At 39.9% G+C, this 17,269-nt stretch overlaps 1 protein-coding gene across 1 annotated transcript in view; it reads left to right on the forward strand.

The window, feature by feature from the left end:
* The first annotated feature begins 353 nt into the window (after positions 1-353).
* The window catches only part of LOC109461834 (oxytocin receptor-like), a 31,659-nt gene continuing 14,743 nt past the window's right edge, over positions 354-17,269 (forward strand). Inside the window, exons 1-4 of the mRNA XM_019758302.1 lie at positions 354-604; positions 7,320-7,422; positions 7,834-8,004; positions 10,703-11,120. Of these exons, the coding sequence (XP_019613861.1) occupies positions 354-604; positions 7,320-7,422; positions 7,834-8,004; positions 10,703-11,120 (943 nt within the window). The remainder of the gene's footprint in view (positions 605-7,319; positions 7,423-7,833; positions 8,005-10,702; positions 11,121-17,269) is intronic.

The following is a 17,269-nucleotide window of genomic DNA, read 5'->3' on the forward strand; positions in this document are numbered from 1 at the left end:
TGCAAAACGACGTTGACACCAGGGAAAAGAATTGTTCACCACCTACTCCTCTTAATTGCCGAGTGTCTACGTAAGGTCTGACGTACAGGGAACTGCTGTTTCCTTCAAAGGCGACGTCTTCTTAATAAGGTTTCTGCTAAGCTTGTCACGTTTTGATGTCGCACACCATGAATGGATGGTACCTGTCGCTGTGATTGGTCCAACGTACGAACCCGCCAAGCACCTCCGGCCAGTGAAACAGCTTCGTGGCTGCTGCAGCAGACCGAAGTGGGAGCCCTGCCACGAGGTACGAACCACCGCGACCTCAGAATATATTCCCCCGGCGAGTGGAGAGAGGAGAAAGAGCCAAGAACATGGAAGACGAAAACTTGGACATCAACTCCCAATGGGAGCCCGTCACCTTCAACTATTCCGGTAACGCGACGAACGAGACGGTCCCGGTGCTCACCAGAGGGGAGCGTGACGAGACGCTAGCGGCGGTGGAGATCAGTGTTCTCGGCGTGCTGTTCTTCCTGGCCCTGACGGGGAACAGTTACGTGCTCGCCGACATCTACCGCAGTCGGACCCACCACAGGAGGATGCACCTCTTCCTGGCCAACCTCTGGTAATGTTTGATGGATCAATATTTTTAAAAACTGCTTCGTTTTAAATTTATTTTGCGATGTTTTCATAATCAGAGTTGATGTAGTTGATGTAGCTTATTACAATATGTAAGTGAGCATATGTTTTCAAATTCTTTATTACATTTAGTTTTTTATTAGGAATACATCTGCTCTATAGACTATTGCCCCTTTTCTCTGATTTTCGTGTAGATCCTTACATTTTTAACGTGAATAGGCAATAAGGACTAGACATCGTGCGCCGTAGAGAAAAGGTTAACAACATATGGAAGGGGATTGAGCTGGTTTTCCGTAATCAACTCATTTTGTTCTTATATACTGTCTTCACATTTGTTCAATTTACTGAAGTGCGGGCGCCCTTCTCGACGTTCCCACGTCTGTACCAATTGCAATTTTGTTAGCCAACGCCATTCTAGATCCTGAAGCGCTGTCTAGGAAGGCTTTCTAAGATTTCCGTTTGGAATATTTCCCGAAAATTTCAAAAGCATAGGGATTTACAAAATCGGCTTCGCAGTCCTGTCTAGCAATAGATATACGGCCAAAACATGTAAATTTTATGGATGGCATCCTCCGCAGACTCCAAATCTAATGCGAGCGGGCGAAAAAAAACGAGGCCGGCCAAACAAGATCCCTACATTTTCAAATTTTGACATCATAAAACCTTGTTAAACAAGAAATGATGCTTATACTGCCAACTATTGCAACATCCATTTGTCACTGAAACAGCTTTAAAAAATGAAAGTTTTCAGTCACTGTACAAATGGTTTGATTTAGTGGAAACATCACATCAACACAGCCGCCATGACATACAAAAGGAATGAAATATATCAATGCATCAAAGTAAAAGACAAAATATTAAATCAGAGCTTTGTCCCCTCTCTTTATATTTATCTGCCATCCATACTTTAGCAGACATCTTTGCCCATTTTCGGCATGTTGACCACTGTCAGAAGACAACCAAATTTCTTGTTTTTTTTCCCAAAATCAGGGCGAAAATTAATGCGCGCGCTGATGTCATCCATCAAAATTACTTGCTGTGGCCTAAGTAATGATCATTATAGCGCTGTAGTTTGCTTCAATTCAGTTACGCCTTGCAGTCCAATCACAGAGACAGTTAATTTAGATTTAGGCTGCTTTGCAGGATGGTGCTGGGCTGTGATGTGACATTTTTCATTCTATAAAATATCTAAAATCAATCCGCGTGTCTCGCGTATCTCCTACTTCCCTCTATGCCTATCGAGTCTTTGGCAAGGATTGCTATAGAGTCCCTATGAGGGGGTATAAAAAGGTGAAGTTCTAAGCTCTCCACTTCGTTCAACTTCATATTGCACTCATGACAAGCATGAATGGGAACGCCAATACTCTTTATAACGTTCTGATCTCTGGGCGTGATATAATCCAAGGCTTAACGTTTCATTTAGAATATATCATGGTGTCTATGGAGCAGCAAATATACTGCTTTCCAAACCCGTTATCTTAACGTTTGCCTCAAGCCAGCTTGAAGAAGATTCAACTGTAACAATCTTGAAAAGTATTGCTGAGGAAGTTAGTAGTTTGTCGAAAACGCTGGAACTACTGAAGAGAATAACTAGACTGAAGACTACTGTACAGAATATACACATGGGATCAAATAAATTAGCCAACAGAAGCAAGCTGCATACCAATCAATGCAACTAGTCAACCAACTAACTTGTTGGTTGGCTAGTTGTTTTGATATAGAAATCAGAACATTCAAAGCAACTAGCCAACCAACTAACTTGTTGGTTGGCTGGTTGTTTTGATTTAGAAATCAGAACATTCAAAGCAACTAGCCAAGCAAGGAGAGAGTTGGTTGACTAGTTGCTTTGATATAAAAATGGCAACTATCAAAACAACTAGCCAACCAACTAACTTGTTGGTTGACTAGTTGTTTTGATTTAGAAATCAGAACTATCAAAACAACTAGCCAACCAACCAGCTTGTTGGTTGACTAGTTGTTTTGATTTAGAAATCAGAACTATCAAAACAACTAGCCAAACAAATAACTCGTTGGTTGGTTAGTTGTTTTGATATAGCGCTATCAGTTGATATGATACAGCTATAACCACCCAGTAAGTCAGTGATTTCAAGCATGTCTAGGCCATTCCACAGCTGTTAGTACTAATATGTCTTTCCACCGATGTTATTACAAGTTCATGAACCGCACAGAGGGGGATCGGGTCTCTACATCGACCGCAAACACAGCATATGGAGCTAGAACCTTCTATAATGTATGTGCCCAACGAATATTCTCTTTGGTATATTGCTTAATCAATGAGAGACAAACAGTTTGTCTTCTTTCGTTCACAATGGTGGATCAACACAGGTCAAGAGCTACAATAGAACATCATCTAAATAGTATTTTTAATTTTTCATGCATCCCTAGATATAATCTCCAGACAGGACCATAAACCCAGTCGAGAACCATTCCTCTATACATACTCAGGCCTTTACACGTAAATGTATGTTTCGAGGCTGTTCAGTGTAAAAGAAATAACCACTGCGCTGTACGTGTTTTACATATATCGTTTCTTGAAGTAATAGACCGTCCCTAATTGTTATTATGCACTCTTCACCCCTGCATCGATGGAATGTTCCTTAATTACAAATATGGACGCAAAGGTTGATGACCGTGACATGAGCTATTTTGTGCTACGTAGGAGTGATCATGACAACAATACGTCTTTTCAGGCACGATAATTTCGAAGCAAAAATAAGCCATGGCAATCAAAGATCTGTTTAGTGCTTGTTTTTTTTTAGAAAAACCGGTTTACACCGGATTGGGGCTAGATTGAACTAGACTCAAGAATGGTTCAGTGCATGAATCATTCTGTTGTTCTGACGAGATAGAAAGCAGACACTGATGAAGTAAAAGGGCGAGTTTAGGGGTCTTTGATTACTGTAAGGGATCAACAATACTGATGAAATCGTTATTTTTACGGGCGATGCTTAGGAGGTTGAGAGATAGATTCCATTTATTGCGTACCTGGGGGCATGATAGCATTTTAATGCGCACATTTAATCAAATTGTAACCATACGCCATGAACTAGTGTTTCAGTTCAAGTTTGATCCAGGCCATATCCCGAGAAAGGTTAAGGTCGTTGTTTCTGATTGGTCAAGGTTTCCAGGATCTATAACTTAATCAACGATGCTGACATTAATAATGCCAGGTTTGGTACTACGTTATAGGCATTTTACCTTCTGGTTGAATACAGAAATTGTGCTACGCAAATACAGATAAGAAATCGGAGATTTCAGACTTCCTGGAAGTACTAGTATGCAGTCCTCGGCTTCCTGAATTCTATAACTTAATCAACGATGCTGACATTAATAATGCCAGGTTTGGTACTACGTTATAGGCATTTTACCTTCTGGTTGAATACAGAAATTGTGCTACGCAAATACAGATAAGAAATCGGAGATTTCAGACTTCCTGGAAGTACTAGTATGCAGTCCTCGGCTTCCTGAATTCCCCCATGTCGACCCCTAATTCCTGCTGGCTCCCGGCCAGATTCTGAGACCTTTGACCTCCTGCCAGTTGGCCTGTCAATCTTCCCCTCCCACATGCTGTCAACCTACTCTATCCAGACAGATACATACAGCCCTAGTTCAGCCTCCCAAAACAAAACTTCCGTGCTCTGACGAAAACAAGGTAGTAATCATGAGATATCACGACACGAAGACATTAGAAACTTCAATAGAGTATCAGTCGCAGACAGTTCATAATGATGTCTCTCAATGATATGTAAAGCATGCCGGACACAATTTAGATCCACGAAAGACTCAATTTCGATCCATCGACACCGCACAGGCTTTCAGTCGAAGTGGTTTTAGATACCCAGTATTACTGTAAAAAGATAAGGGTGTTATCTATGCTGTAGTTATATAACGTTCTTCAAGAAACGACTCTGAGCACAGATCGTGCCTGAGGGCAGCGCTCTAACATGTTAATTGCAACTTTTGCTTAAGATAGCCTTCTTAGAATTGAATTCTAAAATCTGCGAATGTTTTGCAAATCAAATCGACTGAAGTAGAACATGTCTTTCTTGAGTGGATTTACTTCTTGAAATATCATACGATTAAAATAGTTAAATGAAGGTGGTAAATACAGTATCGATGCAGCCAGTATGATTAATAAAAGATGGAATAAGATTTTATCTTTCTTGGTGATGAAATTATAATTAGCATAAATTAGCATATAGCACGTGTCAAAATTTTTTTTGTTCCTGCCTATAGCGCCTAGTGTTGACTATAATATATGTGCAAATATTTCAAGCCAAATGGCTACATGTATTACAATATATATAGTGTGTAGCTTCTCTTCCTTAGATTTGAGGCCAAGACTGTGTTCAACATTAACAAAAATTCTGGCTATATACACAAGAGTATTCACATCTACCGACTAAACCCCTGCATTTGTGAGAAGCTTTTAGTCATAGACATTAGGAAGAGACCACTTCCTCAAATTTAGTCCTAGTGGATTTAAACAGCACAGGACAGATCCAGCATGGGGAATTGATACACCAGCTGCCCTCTTAAGATAAGTAGATAAAAAGACGCCAAGCTAGGAAATGCTGAGGAGTTTATGGACTTGGATTTCCGAAAGATCAACTGGCTAATGAAAACGTTATTCTATACGGGGTTCCGGAGTCACTTGTGTAATAAAAGCTGTTTAGGCCACAACAAGTAAATCTTATGGATGACATCCTCCACAGACTCCAATCTAAAGCGACAGGGCCAAAAAAAATCAGATTCCTACATTTTCAAATTTTGACATCATAAACCTTGTGATGATTGTGTTAAGTTTACTGCCAACTATTACAACATCCATTTAACATTGGAAAAGTTTTCATTCATTGTACACATGGTTTTGATTCAGTGAACATCACATATAAAAGGAATGAAATGCATCAATGCATCAAAGTAACAAAACAATAAATCAGAGCCTTGTCTTGTCTCCTCTTCATATTTATCTGCCATCCACGTTTTGGCATGGCAACAGGCATATTTGCCCATTTTCGGCATGTTGACCAGTCAGAAGGCAACAAAACTTAGTTTTTTTTCCAAATTCAGGCAAAAATTTATGCACCCGCTAGCTTATGTCATCCATAAAAATTACTTGGTATGGCCTTACTACGCAACGAAGTTGGATACAAAGGTTCAATCAACAGCACTGGTATGGGATAAACAAAAGCCCCTGTTAGCTTAGAGAGAACATATTGTCTAGACTTTCGGGCGATTTATTTTAGATGTGCAAATAAATCACTGTTCCTGCTATTTGGTGATAGCACAGTAAGTAAGCAAGTAAATCTGCAGCTTAGTTTAGTCTAGGATACGTGTACTCGGCTACATTTCAAACCCTACCATTATAAGGCTTTAGAATCATCATTAATCATTAGCAAAACCATTAATCATTAGCAAAACCATTAATCATTAATTAGCAAACTAAGTTGTAACTTGAGTGTACGTCACATCGTCCTTGCCCTTTGTGTAATGCTAATGAAAATATTATTCTTATATTTAAATGGGGGGGGGGGCATCACACATATACTACACACATACATATACACTAAGTGTCACCGTGATATTAGAACGGACATGAGGCATACAGTGGGACCGAGTGATACTGTGTAGTAGTATATATCAGCAGACAGTTTGACATTTGATATTTACTTGACATTTTCGACTGCCTAGCTTCATCACATTCCGTCTGAGCGACTAGAAGCACCTACTGCACAACTTAAACTAAGGAAATATCTTTGTATAACTTTTTTGACTGCTTTAGAATTCGTCATTGTTACATGAAATTCTATTATTTTTAATCAGATAAGATAAAAACGAAAAATCAGATATTTTCTACATGGAATATCAGACAAAGGCTTCTGAACTGAAGAGCATCGTTGTCGATTGAAAGAGAAAGATGTTCCCAAAGGCAAAGCTTTGTACGCGTGAGGTAACAAATATGCTCTAACGTGCTACCTCCAGAACTCCTACGGCGCGTGAGAAACATGGTTACCGGTTAGAATCACGCACAAAGCCGAGGCGACGCTGCAATGTCGATAGCCTTACACTCCACTAACCAGCCGCCTGTGTGAGCTATACCTGGATTTGCTCAGGACTGAGTAAATTTATCATGTTCGGAGTGTACGCAGGTCTAATCTCCATCAGGTCTTGGCAGCACGTTCTCTTCTAGCCCTTGTATTCAACGTTATTACGCCTCACTGGACAGTATTAGATTCTTGTATCTCCTATTAGGGTAAAAGCATCATTCATAAATGCCTTTACATGACAGGTTGTTCTGTGAATATATCTGTCAGTGAGTTCTGGTTTTAGATCTGGAGTTCATTGTTTTTACCAAGGAATACGGCAATGCATTTGTTGCCAATGTATATGTGTTTTATTTTATCCTTTTGGTGTTGAATTTAGGTACCTTTTCCCATGTCTTCTGTGGTAGATATTAAAATAGTAATACGAATTAAACGGTACCACGGACCCCATGTATGATTGATTTGATTTTGGAATTCAACTCATCTTTTAACTTTATTTTGTATCTAAACATCCTACTCCGTGTACATGTACATAATATTGTTTACTTCGTTAACATTGATTTCTGTCTTCCTTCCTTCCACCTTCCTTCCTTTTATCATTATGACAATATTCTATATTGTATAAATCCACAGTATCGCGGATCTGACCGTGGCCTTGTTCAACATCCTCCCCCAACTCATCTGGGACGCGACCGACCGTTTCCTGGCAGGAGACTTCCTGTGTAGAGTCGTCAAGGTGAGGACTGGTCTTTCCGGGAATTTGGTGTGAACCATCCGCTCTTGTAGTTTCAGCTTGCCCAGTCTCAACATCTATTTAGAGTTAAAACTTTTGTTACAACACTGTACAAATGATTGTTCTCAACTAGAGCGCTCGGGCAGTCACTCCGGTCTTCTTCAACTGACGCAGTAAGACGTGGCTCCTTGGCGGAAGTGTGACGTGAACACTGGGTCAAAGATATCCGGTAAACTATGTCTGCCCCCGTCGCGGTTGGGTGATGGGCTCTGATGGGCCGACATCGTTTACTGGATATCTTTGACCCAATGTTGACGTCAAAAAATAAAAACTCATTTCAAGGAGGCATTTCTAACAGCGAAACATCCATATATTGTTTTGCAGTACATTTACAAAATCCATCTGTTTCTCCAGTATCTCCAGTTGTCGAGTCTGTACGCCTCGTCGTTTGTTCTTGTCGGCTCGGCTCTGGACCGCTACACCGCCATCTGCCACCCGATGTCTGCCGTGACCAGGACCGTGTACAAGCCGAAACGAGTCCTGCTGCTCTGCTGGGGGTTCTCGATTATCTTCGGACTTCCACAGGTATGTGTAACAATTAACATCGTCTTCCAATGTTGTTTTAGTAATTAGTCAACGTATCTCACGTATCAATGTGCTGGTACTTACTTATACTTACTTACATACTTACAATGTGCTGGTACTTACTTATACTTACTTACATACTTACAATGTGCGGGTACTTACTTACTTACTATGTGCTGGTACTTACTTACTTACAATGTGCTGGTACTAATTACTTACATACTTACAATGCGATGGTACTTACTTCCTCATACTTACATACTTACAATGTGTGGTACTTATTTACTTACAATTTGTCGGTAATCACTTACTTACGATGTGCTGGTATTTACTTACTTACAATGTGCTGGTGCTTACTTACAATGTACTGGTAATTGCTTACTTACAATGTGCTGGTACTTGCTTACTTACAATGTGCTGGTACTCACTTACGATGTGCTGGTACGTACTTACTAATATGTGCTGGTAGAGTCATACATATCCATCACGAAATTAAAACAAATGTCTGCGAAAAATAATGAATGATTTGCCTTGTAACCCCGGCCTTCAGATCTTCAGATCCATTTCATTTCACGATAATGTTTATGAATTGTGTCGACGCACAAATTGGGTACGTCTCAGACTCTCAGTATTAGTTTGACATCTACTGGATCTTTATCTAATAGAAAAAAGTCTACAGGATAAGTGTCATGCATTGATTTCAACATCAACTATGATTTATTAGCCTCGATTTGTTTTATATACCTGTCTATTGGTTTCATATACCTGTCTAGGAAAATGATAACTTAATGCGTAAGACCAAAAGCCCATGATCCCCCTATGTATATATAAGTAGCTTTCTTGATTCAAAACAAAATGAAGAGTGCACTGAACTACATAGTGTATAATTATAATAGTTATCCCGAACTCATACAGGCTTGTAGATAGTTGGATCTAAACGAACGAAATATGAATGAAAGTTTGGTTTGGAATATATGGGAGGAAACGCTGTGCATACAAAGTATGTGATTTTCTTTTGGAACTAGACAAGAAACATCTTACTTCCCCTTACAACAAGGTTCATAATAAGCCCAACCTCATGCATGGTTGTGACGCATCTTGGAGATGTTGGACATCGAACGGTCGTTTAATGTCCTTTTCTGTAATAGCTTAGAGTAGGTACATCCAACAAGGATACTGTCGCAGTGGGAGACTGCAAAATACACCCCCCAAAATGTATCCCATCACCAAGGCACCAGAAAGACAAGAAACAATGATCTCAGCCCCATGCATGGTTGTGACGCATCTTGGAACTGTTGGACACCGAACGGTTGTTTAATTTCCCTTTCTGTAATAGGATTGTAATGGCACACCCGAGGATACTGTGGCGACAAGTACAAACTACATACACAAAATGTATGTCACCACTCACCACCAAGCTACCAAAAAGACAAGAAACTTCTTACGCAAACAAGGTTCATAATGATATCAACCCCATGTAGGGTTGTGATGCATCTTGGAACTGTTGGACACCGAACGGTCGTTTAATTTCCTTTTCTGTAATAGGATTGTAATGGCACACCCGAGGATACTGTGACGACAAGTACAAACTACACACACAAAATGTATGTCACCACTCACCACTCACCACCAAGCTACCAAAAAGACAAGAAACTTCTTACGCAAACAAGGTTCAATGATCTCAACCGGTGTATAGCTGTGACGCACCTTGGAGCTGTTGGACACCGAACGATCGTTTAATTCCCTTTTCTGTCATAGAATTGTGCTGATACACCCGAGGATACAGTGTCGCAGTGGCAAAGTACAAACTACACACACAAAAAAAATGTATATCGCCGCCAGGGTGCCAAAAAGCTCGCAATAGGGAGTGTTTATAATCTTCAGGATCAGTTTATCAAAACTCGCAGCCTCAGGTGAAGATCACATAGCTCTTAGTTTAACACGGAACTAATGCAAACGCTGCTGCAGGGGATTGATGAGCGTAATTTATATACCAGTCTTGGGGAACACAAAAATCGATTCGGCACCAGGCGCTCCTAATAGCATGGCAGTTGCTAGAAGCAAATTTGTCGCCTTCCTTTATAGATACCCTCATCGTCTGGGCACACAGTTGGCGCTAGAAACTCCCAACACCCGGGGAGGTAATGAGACAAACTAACCTAGAACCAGTGAACGTAAATAAGTTTGGGAACAAGGCAACGCGTTCTATGATAACGTTACGTGTGACGTGAATGTATATCTCTCTCTATATATAACTTACTCTTCAACATGTACTATCTGATCTATGGAGTTAGAAAGAAGTCATCATCATAGAAAGAAGTAATGATATATGAATAACCTAATATTGACATTCTCATGATTGTATCAAATGTATGAATGTCATACATTTTGAGTTACGTGAAATACTCTTCAAAAGTCTTCTAGATGACTGAAAGGAAAGGACTTGCTTGATAGAATGAAAATAAACTTAATAGATAAAAAGTGACAGTTTCTCCAGATTTGAATTCCAAAATTGAATCAGATATACGTAAGCTACATAGTGCCATCTACTTCTCATAGTGCAATTTAACATCTGCTATAATATATTGAAGACAGGGAAAAAGTCAAAATGGTCATAAGCATATGCTTTACTTTGTTATAGATAGGAACGGATAATGGCAAACATCCCAACATATGGCGTATATTTCTGTTTATGTAGATCCAAATCTTCGGCCTACGCGAGGGTCCTCACGGGTACCTCGACTGTTGGGGTCTGTTCCTGCAGCCCTGGGGTCCAACAGCGTACGTCATCTGGTGTAGCCTGTCCCTCTTCTTCATCCCCTGCCTCATCATCGCCACGGCTTACACCCACATCTCCCTGGAAGTCTGGAGAGTGTACCGCGAGGACAAATCCGCCCCGGGCCAGCTACAGTACCGCCGGGCAAGCCGCTTCGACCTCCCGATTCGATCCGGAAAATTCCGGCCGAGAACGCACCGCGTGGGAGGAGATTTCCGGGCCACGAAGATCCGGACGGTGCAGATGACGTTGGTGATCGTCATCGCGTACATCCTGTGCTGGTCGCCGTTCTTCATCATGCAGCTGTGGGCAGTCTTCGATCTCAACGCACCATTCGAAGGTTTGTTTGTTATGTTTGCTCTTTTTCCTCTTCTTCTCCAAACCAATAAGGTCAATGACCTAAACCAGACGTCTGTCACCATGGTAACTAGTGTTGAGTTACACCATGTTACAATTTTATAACAGGGTAGATTTAGACTCCCCTCTGACCATATATATATATATGAATGTGTTTGAGTAAGAATTAAAAGAGCAGTTCATATGCGAAGGTAAATTTACAGTATGCATTTTCTTTGCAAATAATACCTCTCTAGTTTCTTTTCCGTGTTCATCAAAGTTTTGTCCACTCAAGGATACAGTGAGATACAAACTGAGACTATATTTGCAAAATACCCGTAAGAAGGACCAACATGGCTAATAAAAGAAATGCTTCCCATGATAATCGTAATTGGGTTACGCACGGTATGCAACCTGTATGCTTAAAGATATTTGCAAAGACATAAAGGTTCAAAAACAGTTAATCAGATACTGCAACTGATCCTCCATCTTTACGACTGCATTACACTTGGTCATCAAGATCACTTAGATATTCATTAAAGATAAAAAGATAAATTCTACCTGCAGCGTTTCGATCCCTTACAGATCAACCGATAATAACTTTTTAGATTACAGCTGCTGATGAAGTCCTGAGAGCGAAGCAAATTACATATCCGAAACCTATAGAAGCAACGGTGGTAATGGAAAATCATTTGCAAAATGAGGTCCAGAGAGTGCATTGCCCTCATCATTTGATGTATGGTGATACGTGGAAAGAAAATTTCATTATACTTTGGGAGTTTCCTTTGGGAACTACAAACGAAACTTCTGATGACCCTCAAACGTTCCAAGGAGGTCCTTGAACGTTCGTAGACATCGGAGTCGAATTTGATATTCAGGTCGCACGTTTTGTCAATACTACTGATGATGGGCTGTAATGACAGTAATGGAGACATCCACCTCCCTCAGTGACTGTACGTGATCTTTCATGAATATCTGGCATAATACCAAATGTGAAAAACAACGCGAAGGACAAGAAAACTCTTTCATGCACTGCAATATCCGGCACTTATTAGAGTCACCATAATAGCCCATTGAAGCCTTGGCCTATTTGAAATGAAAAAAAAAAGTTTCTGCATGCTATTGTGTGCAATTTGGCAATAATAGTGACAAATGGAAACTATGTATGATATGCAAGACGGCAGTCTAAAAGGTTTTTGATGAATGAATAATAAAAGGCTATGTGCAGAACGTAGTGGCAGAAATGTAAATAATATATGCAATTTTGAATAAAAGCTCATCGGTGTTGGTAGAACTAAGAGTGGTAAAATTTTCAGCTTTGTTCCTACGCAACACAGAAATTGTCACCATGAATTTTCAGTCGATCTCGTCGACCTTCGTCAGTTGACTGATCAAGTTCAACTGATTTCCGGGAATCAGGAAGCATGGTGACGCCAAGAGTGAACCAGATGTGACAAAAATACATGCATTTACGCACTAAGAAACGTCAAAGGACATCTGTATTCATATTGGTAGAATGGATCCCCATTTTTGAAACGGTGACTAGGACGCTTGTTCTAAAACAAAACAGTAGACAGCTAAAATCTGTATGTATGCTGCTGAAACTTGAAACATCATCCTTATAATAGGATACAGGAAGCAACATTGACCATAAAATAGCCTTAAGCATAGAAAGGTCTGATATTTCATCCAGGAATGAAGGTATAAACATTAATGTACATTGACATGGTTAAGCTGTAAGCTGCAAGTAGGATTCACCGGATGAAACGTAACGAAGACATAAAACGCGGGCATCCACAAGCCAGTAAAACACTCTTTACAGATAGTTGTAAAAGGAATCAGTACACTGACCTAAACCACAAGTAACGACCTATCTACTATACACATTAACCCAAGTACTGTGGTATTGAGCATGGGACTTAGTGGTCTCTGTGGGGGAAAATGGTGCATTTTACGGTTTGACGTAGGTAATACAATAGCAGCAATTCAGCAGTTTCTTCGGCATATAACACCAATAATGGGTAGGGGATTAGTCTAGTCCAAAAGGCCACTGTACACGTCACATCACACAGACGTTTTGTACAGGCTATCCCCATGGTGGTCTAATCAAAGTCGGCTTAACCTTTAATTACAACGGATGGTTTCCTGAACTAGCTAGGGTGTAACCTGTGTGATGCGGGCTTTAAATAGTGAATGGACGTTACCGAAGTGCATTGACACAAGTAGGCCTGGAAGGGTTCAAACCCCGCTTGGGCTTGACCTTTCGGATAGGGACGTACACGTAAAACTGCAGCTTCGTGTGCAAGTTTTATATGCCAAACCTCGGCACGTAAAAAAATACTTGACATACTTATTGAGATGGCTGACCCAGTTGCTTGGCTGAACATGCGAGTCGTTGCACTTACACTACCACCAACTACCCGAGAAAGCATCATTACCATTGAGGATGACTGCTTTGCTTTACTATATTTAGGGAAAATTAAGTATTGGCCTACTTTAGGTAAATACAGTCCATTCCCTACTATGCGATTGTCCTACTAGTAAATGTAGAACAACTACAAATTACTCTTTGACAAGCTGACCATTTCCAAAGTCGCCAAGGTCTAAGCAATAGGAAAACTTACAAGTTCTTTAGAATAAGGCTATGCTATAGAGGTATGTCACGCTGTTGCTATCTTGCAGTACTTCAAGATCCCTAAAATCATAAGATAAGTCTATAGTTCTTTATACTTTAGTATTTCAGAAGGTTGCCATTTGCAAGATCTCATGGCCTATGCATTATCAAAACTCTTCAGTTCTGTAGAACTCACTCTTTGACAAGCTGCCAATGTTGTAAGACTTCAAGAGTTTAGATTTTTTCTTAGAACTGGACATTTTAAAGACGTAAGTTGCGCCAGAATGGCAACCCAAGTGTATCCCATCTACTCTAAATGCTCATAGAGAGATACAATGACGCAATGTGCGCGTCTGCCAAGCTGCCAATTTTGTAAGATTCTAGAAGAGTTTAGAGTTTTTCTTAGAATTGGACTTTTTAATGTAGTAAGTTACGCCAGTATAACAACCCAATTGTATCCCATCTACTCTAAACGCCCGTAGAGAGATGTAATGACGTAACGTAAGTATCTGCCAAGCTGACAATTTTGTAAAAGAGTTTAGAGTTGTTTTTAGAACTGGACATTTTAAAGAAGTAAGTTGCGCCAGAATGGCAACCCAAGTGTATCCCATCTACTCTAAACGCCAGTACAGAGATGTAATGACGTAACGTGAGTATCTGCCAAGCTGACAATTTTGTAAAAGAGTTTAGAGTTGTTTTTAGAACTGGACATTTTAAAGAAGTAAGTTGCGCCAGCATGGCAACCCAAGTGTATCCCATCTACTCTAAACGCCCGTAGAGAGATACAATGACGCAACGTGCGTGTCTGAAATAGCTTTGATATCGACGTGGGCCGACACGGTTTGTTGCAGCTTCTATGATAGGCTTATAAGAGTTGACAAAGTCGTCAGACGCTTAACGTCCTGTGATACACGCTTAAGTACGTGACAAGTATGCTGAAGAATCTCAAACTATTCATATCACAATATACATTATGGACTACGTAACGATAAGGTATGGTACATTTTCTCTAGCCATTTTGCAAGATTTCATGGCCTAGGCAACAGCAAAACACTTCAGTTCTCTAGAATTCATTCTTTGACAAGCTGCTGATTTTGAAAGACTTTTTGGTCAAAAGTACAAGTCCCATTTTATAATCTTTTAAAGTGATACATGCCAAAGGCTTGAATGATGTTATATGGGCATGTGTCAAAGCTTCTTTCATACCAAATGTACATTATTTGTCCAAAAATAGAAAAAAAACGCCATATCTTAATTTCAAAGTGGCATATGATAAAAGTGTACTGTAAGCATCTGCTCAGGACACTGCCATACCAATTTTTTCTCAGAATTTGAGATTTTATTTAAGATAGATCTAGGTAAAGCATTTATCTGCTGTCCCGTTGGGATCTATTAAAGTACCGATTCAACCGGACCGTTTTACCAGGGATATATCTCGTTAGGGTTGATGAATTGAGCAATGTAACAACAATCCAAGGTCCATTATCAATTGCACGCTCAGGGACAAGACAATACCCATATGGATTGATTCTCCTCGCTTCACTGAAACCTGACAGTCTATTGGGGAATGACAATTGATTACCCGTGAAGTTCAGGTGGCGCAGTTGCCATTAGTAGCCGATGGTACATTGTACAGGCAAGACTTTAGCAATAAACCAGTACTTGTGATAGTTTTGAATGATTCAGTTACCCTTGAGCAGCCTCTATGGTAGTCCAAGTGAATTTATGCAAATGTATGCATTTATGCATACTTAATCTAAAGATCTCAAATGTATTCATGAAGTCTACGTATGCATATCTTGTAAAGGACATCTGCTGAAGATCCGAGTATCCATTTGGGCATCAGATTGTGTGTGGGAGTCTTTGGTTGATGCTTGTCGGAACAGAAAGACTTTATACACATTTAATCTAATTTAAAGATCTCAATGTCTTCGTGAAGTCAATGAATGCATATCTTGTAACGGACATCTGCTGAAGATCAGCTGAAGATCAGTTTGGTCATCAAATGGTACATGGTGTGGGGGAGGCTTTGCTTGATGCTTGTCGGAACAGAAATACTTTATACACATTTAATCTAATCTAAAGATCTCTTGGTGAAGTCAATGAATGCATATCTTGTAACGGACATCTGCTGAAGATCAGTTTGGTCATCAGATGGTGTGTGGGAGTCTTTGGTAGATACTAGTTGGAACAGAAATACTTTTTTGTATGCGTCTTGCGCGTTCCTCAATGTCTGTGCGTGTCAGACATCGGTAACGATATAGGGGCAAAGCACTACGAACTGTGACCTTACCGGTATTACGTTCTTTATGATACGGATCAGGAGTGAAACCTTGCGTGTTGAAAACACCCCCGGCGATGGAACCAGATTCTGTATGCATGGCGCCTGAGATGCAATCCCAGATAAACGTACCCACCTCCTACGCTAACGAGATTTCATCAACAAAGTTATGAAAATGTTTTTTTTTTAAATATAATTATAGTGATGACGGTGAATGAACTTGCTAAGGCTCTGACTTAGGCGAAGAAAAAGATAACAAAGCGAATTAATACTTCCTACTTATGAGATGAACCAGTTGAAGTTTGGTTATGTACAGCAGACAATCTAGTTATCAGGAACATTTGTATCGCATGGGCCTACCTTTTAATTGTTCTTCTGCTCGTAATTTTTAATTGTTGTGGTGTGGTTGTAGCATGTGGTCTATGTAGTCTTTTTAATGATTCTGTATCTTAACTTCCTAATGACTGTATTTTTACCTCCTATTTTAACCTCCGAATTTTAACTTCATTATGTGCAATACTATAAACTTTTGGATTTTGAAATAATGAAATGTACATTGATTCACAATTCAGTAACTTGTATTAAGTCTACTGCCATTGATCAATAAATAATTCTTGAGTCTTGAAAAAACCCCTCAATGAACATTCTACGATATCTACCACATACAGCCAGTACCAGAATGACGTTCAATGTGTTATGATTGCCGTGATTAAGATGCATTGGAGCGTCTTATCAAACGTTATTAAAGTTCTTTATATAGTAGATTGGATTCATTCCTCAAGATAACCGACATTTCTCACACAGCAGTCGTCTCTCAGTAAGACATCCCGAGCTGCATAGTTTCCATTAAGAATTTTTATTTAGCATGTCACGACCGGTTTCGCTCTGTGGGCTTCTTCAACAAGTGTACAGAGGCTGAATGGCACAAGGTCACCAAGTTCTCACTTTAATACAAAGATTTTAGGTTCTGAATCAACTGCAAAATGCTCAATGAAAGACATATTTTGTCCCCAACGGTTTAAGAAGGTCCTTTTCTTCCTAGCTGTTAAAGTTTTTCAATGTAACAATGCAACTTTGTTTCATTGAAAGTTCAAAATCTATTGTTTTAATTATAAACCAGCCTGGTATGTTGACTTCATGGCTCATATCGTAACATTTCCGGCCTTGGCTTGTTTTTTTTTATTTTACCCGGTCGCTTCATATTTTTTCTGAAAAAATCCGAGAAACGACTAATTAAATTGGTGTGGCCTTATTAACG

This window comes from Branchiostoma belcheri, unplaced genomic scaffold, assembly GCF_001625305.1.
Source record: "Branchiostoma belcheri isolate BF01 breed outbred unplaced genomic scaffold, Haploidv18h27 scaffold97, whole genome shotgun sequence".
Taxonomy (NCBI): Eukaryota; Metazoa; Chordata; class Leptocardii; order Amphioxiformes; family Branchiostomatidae; genus Branchiostoma; species Branchiostoma belcheri.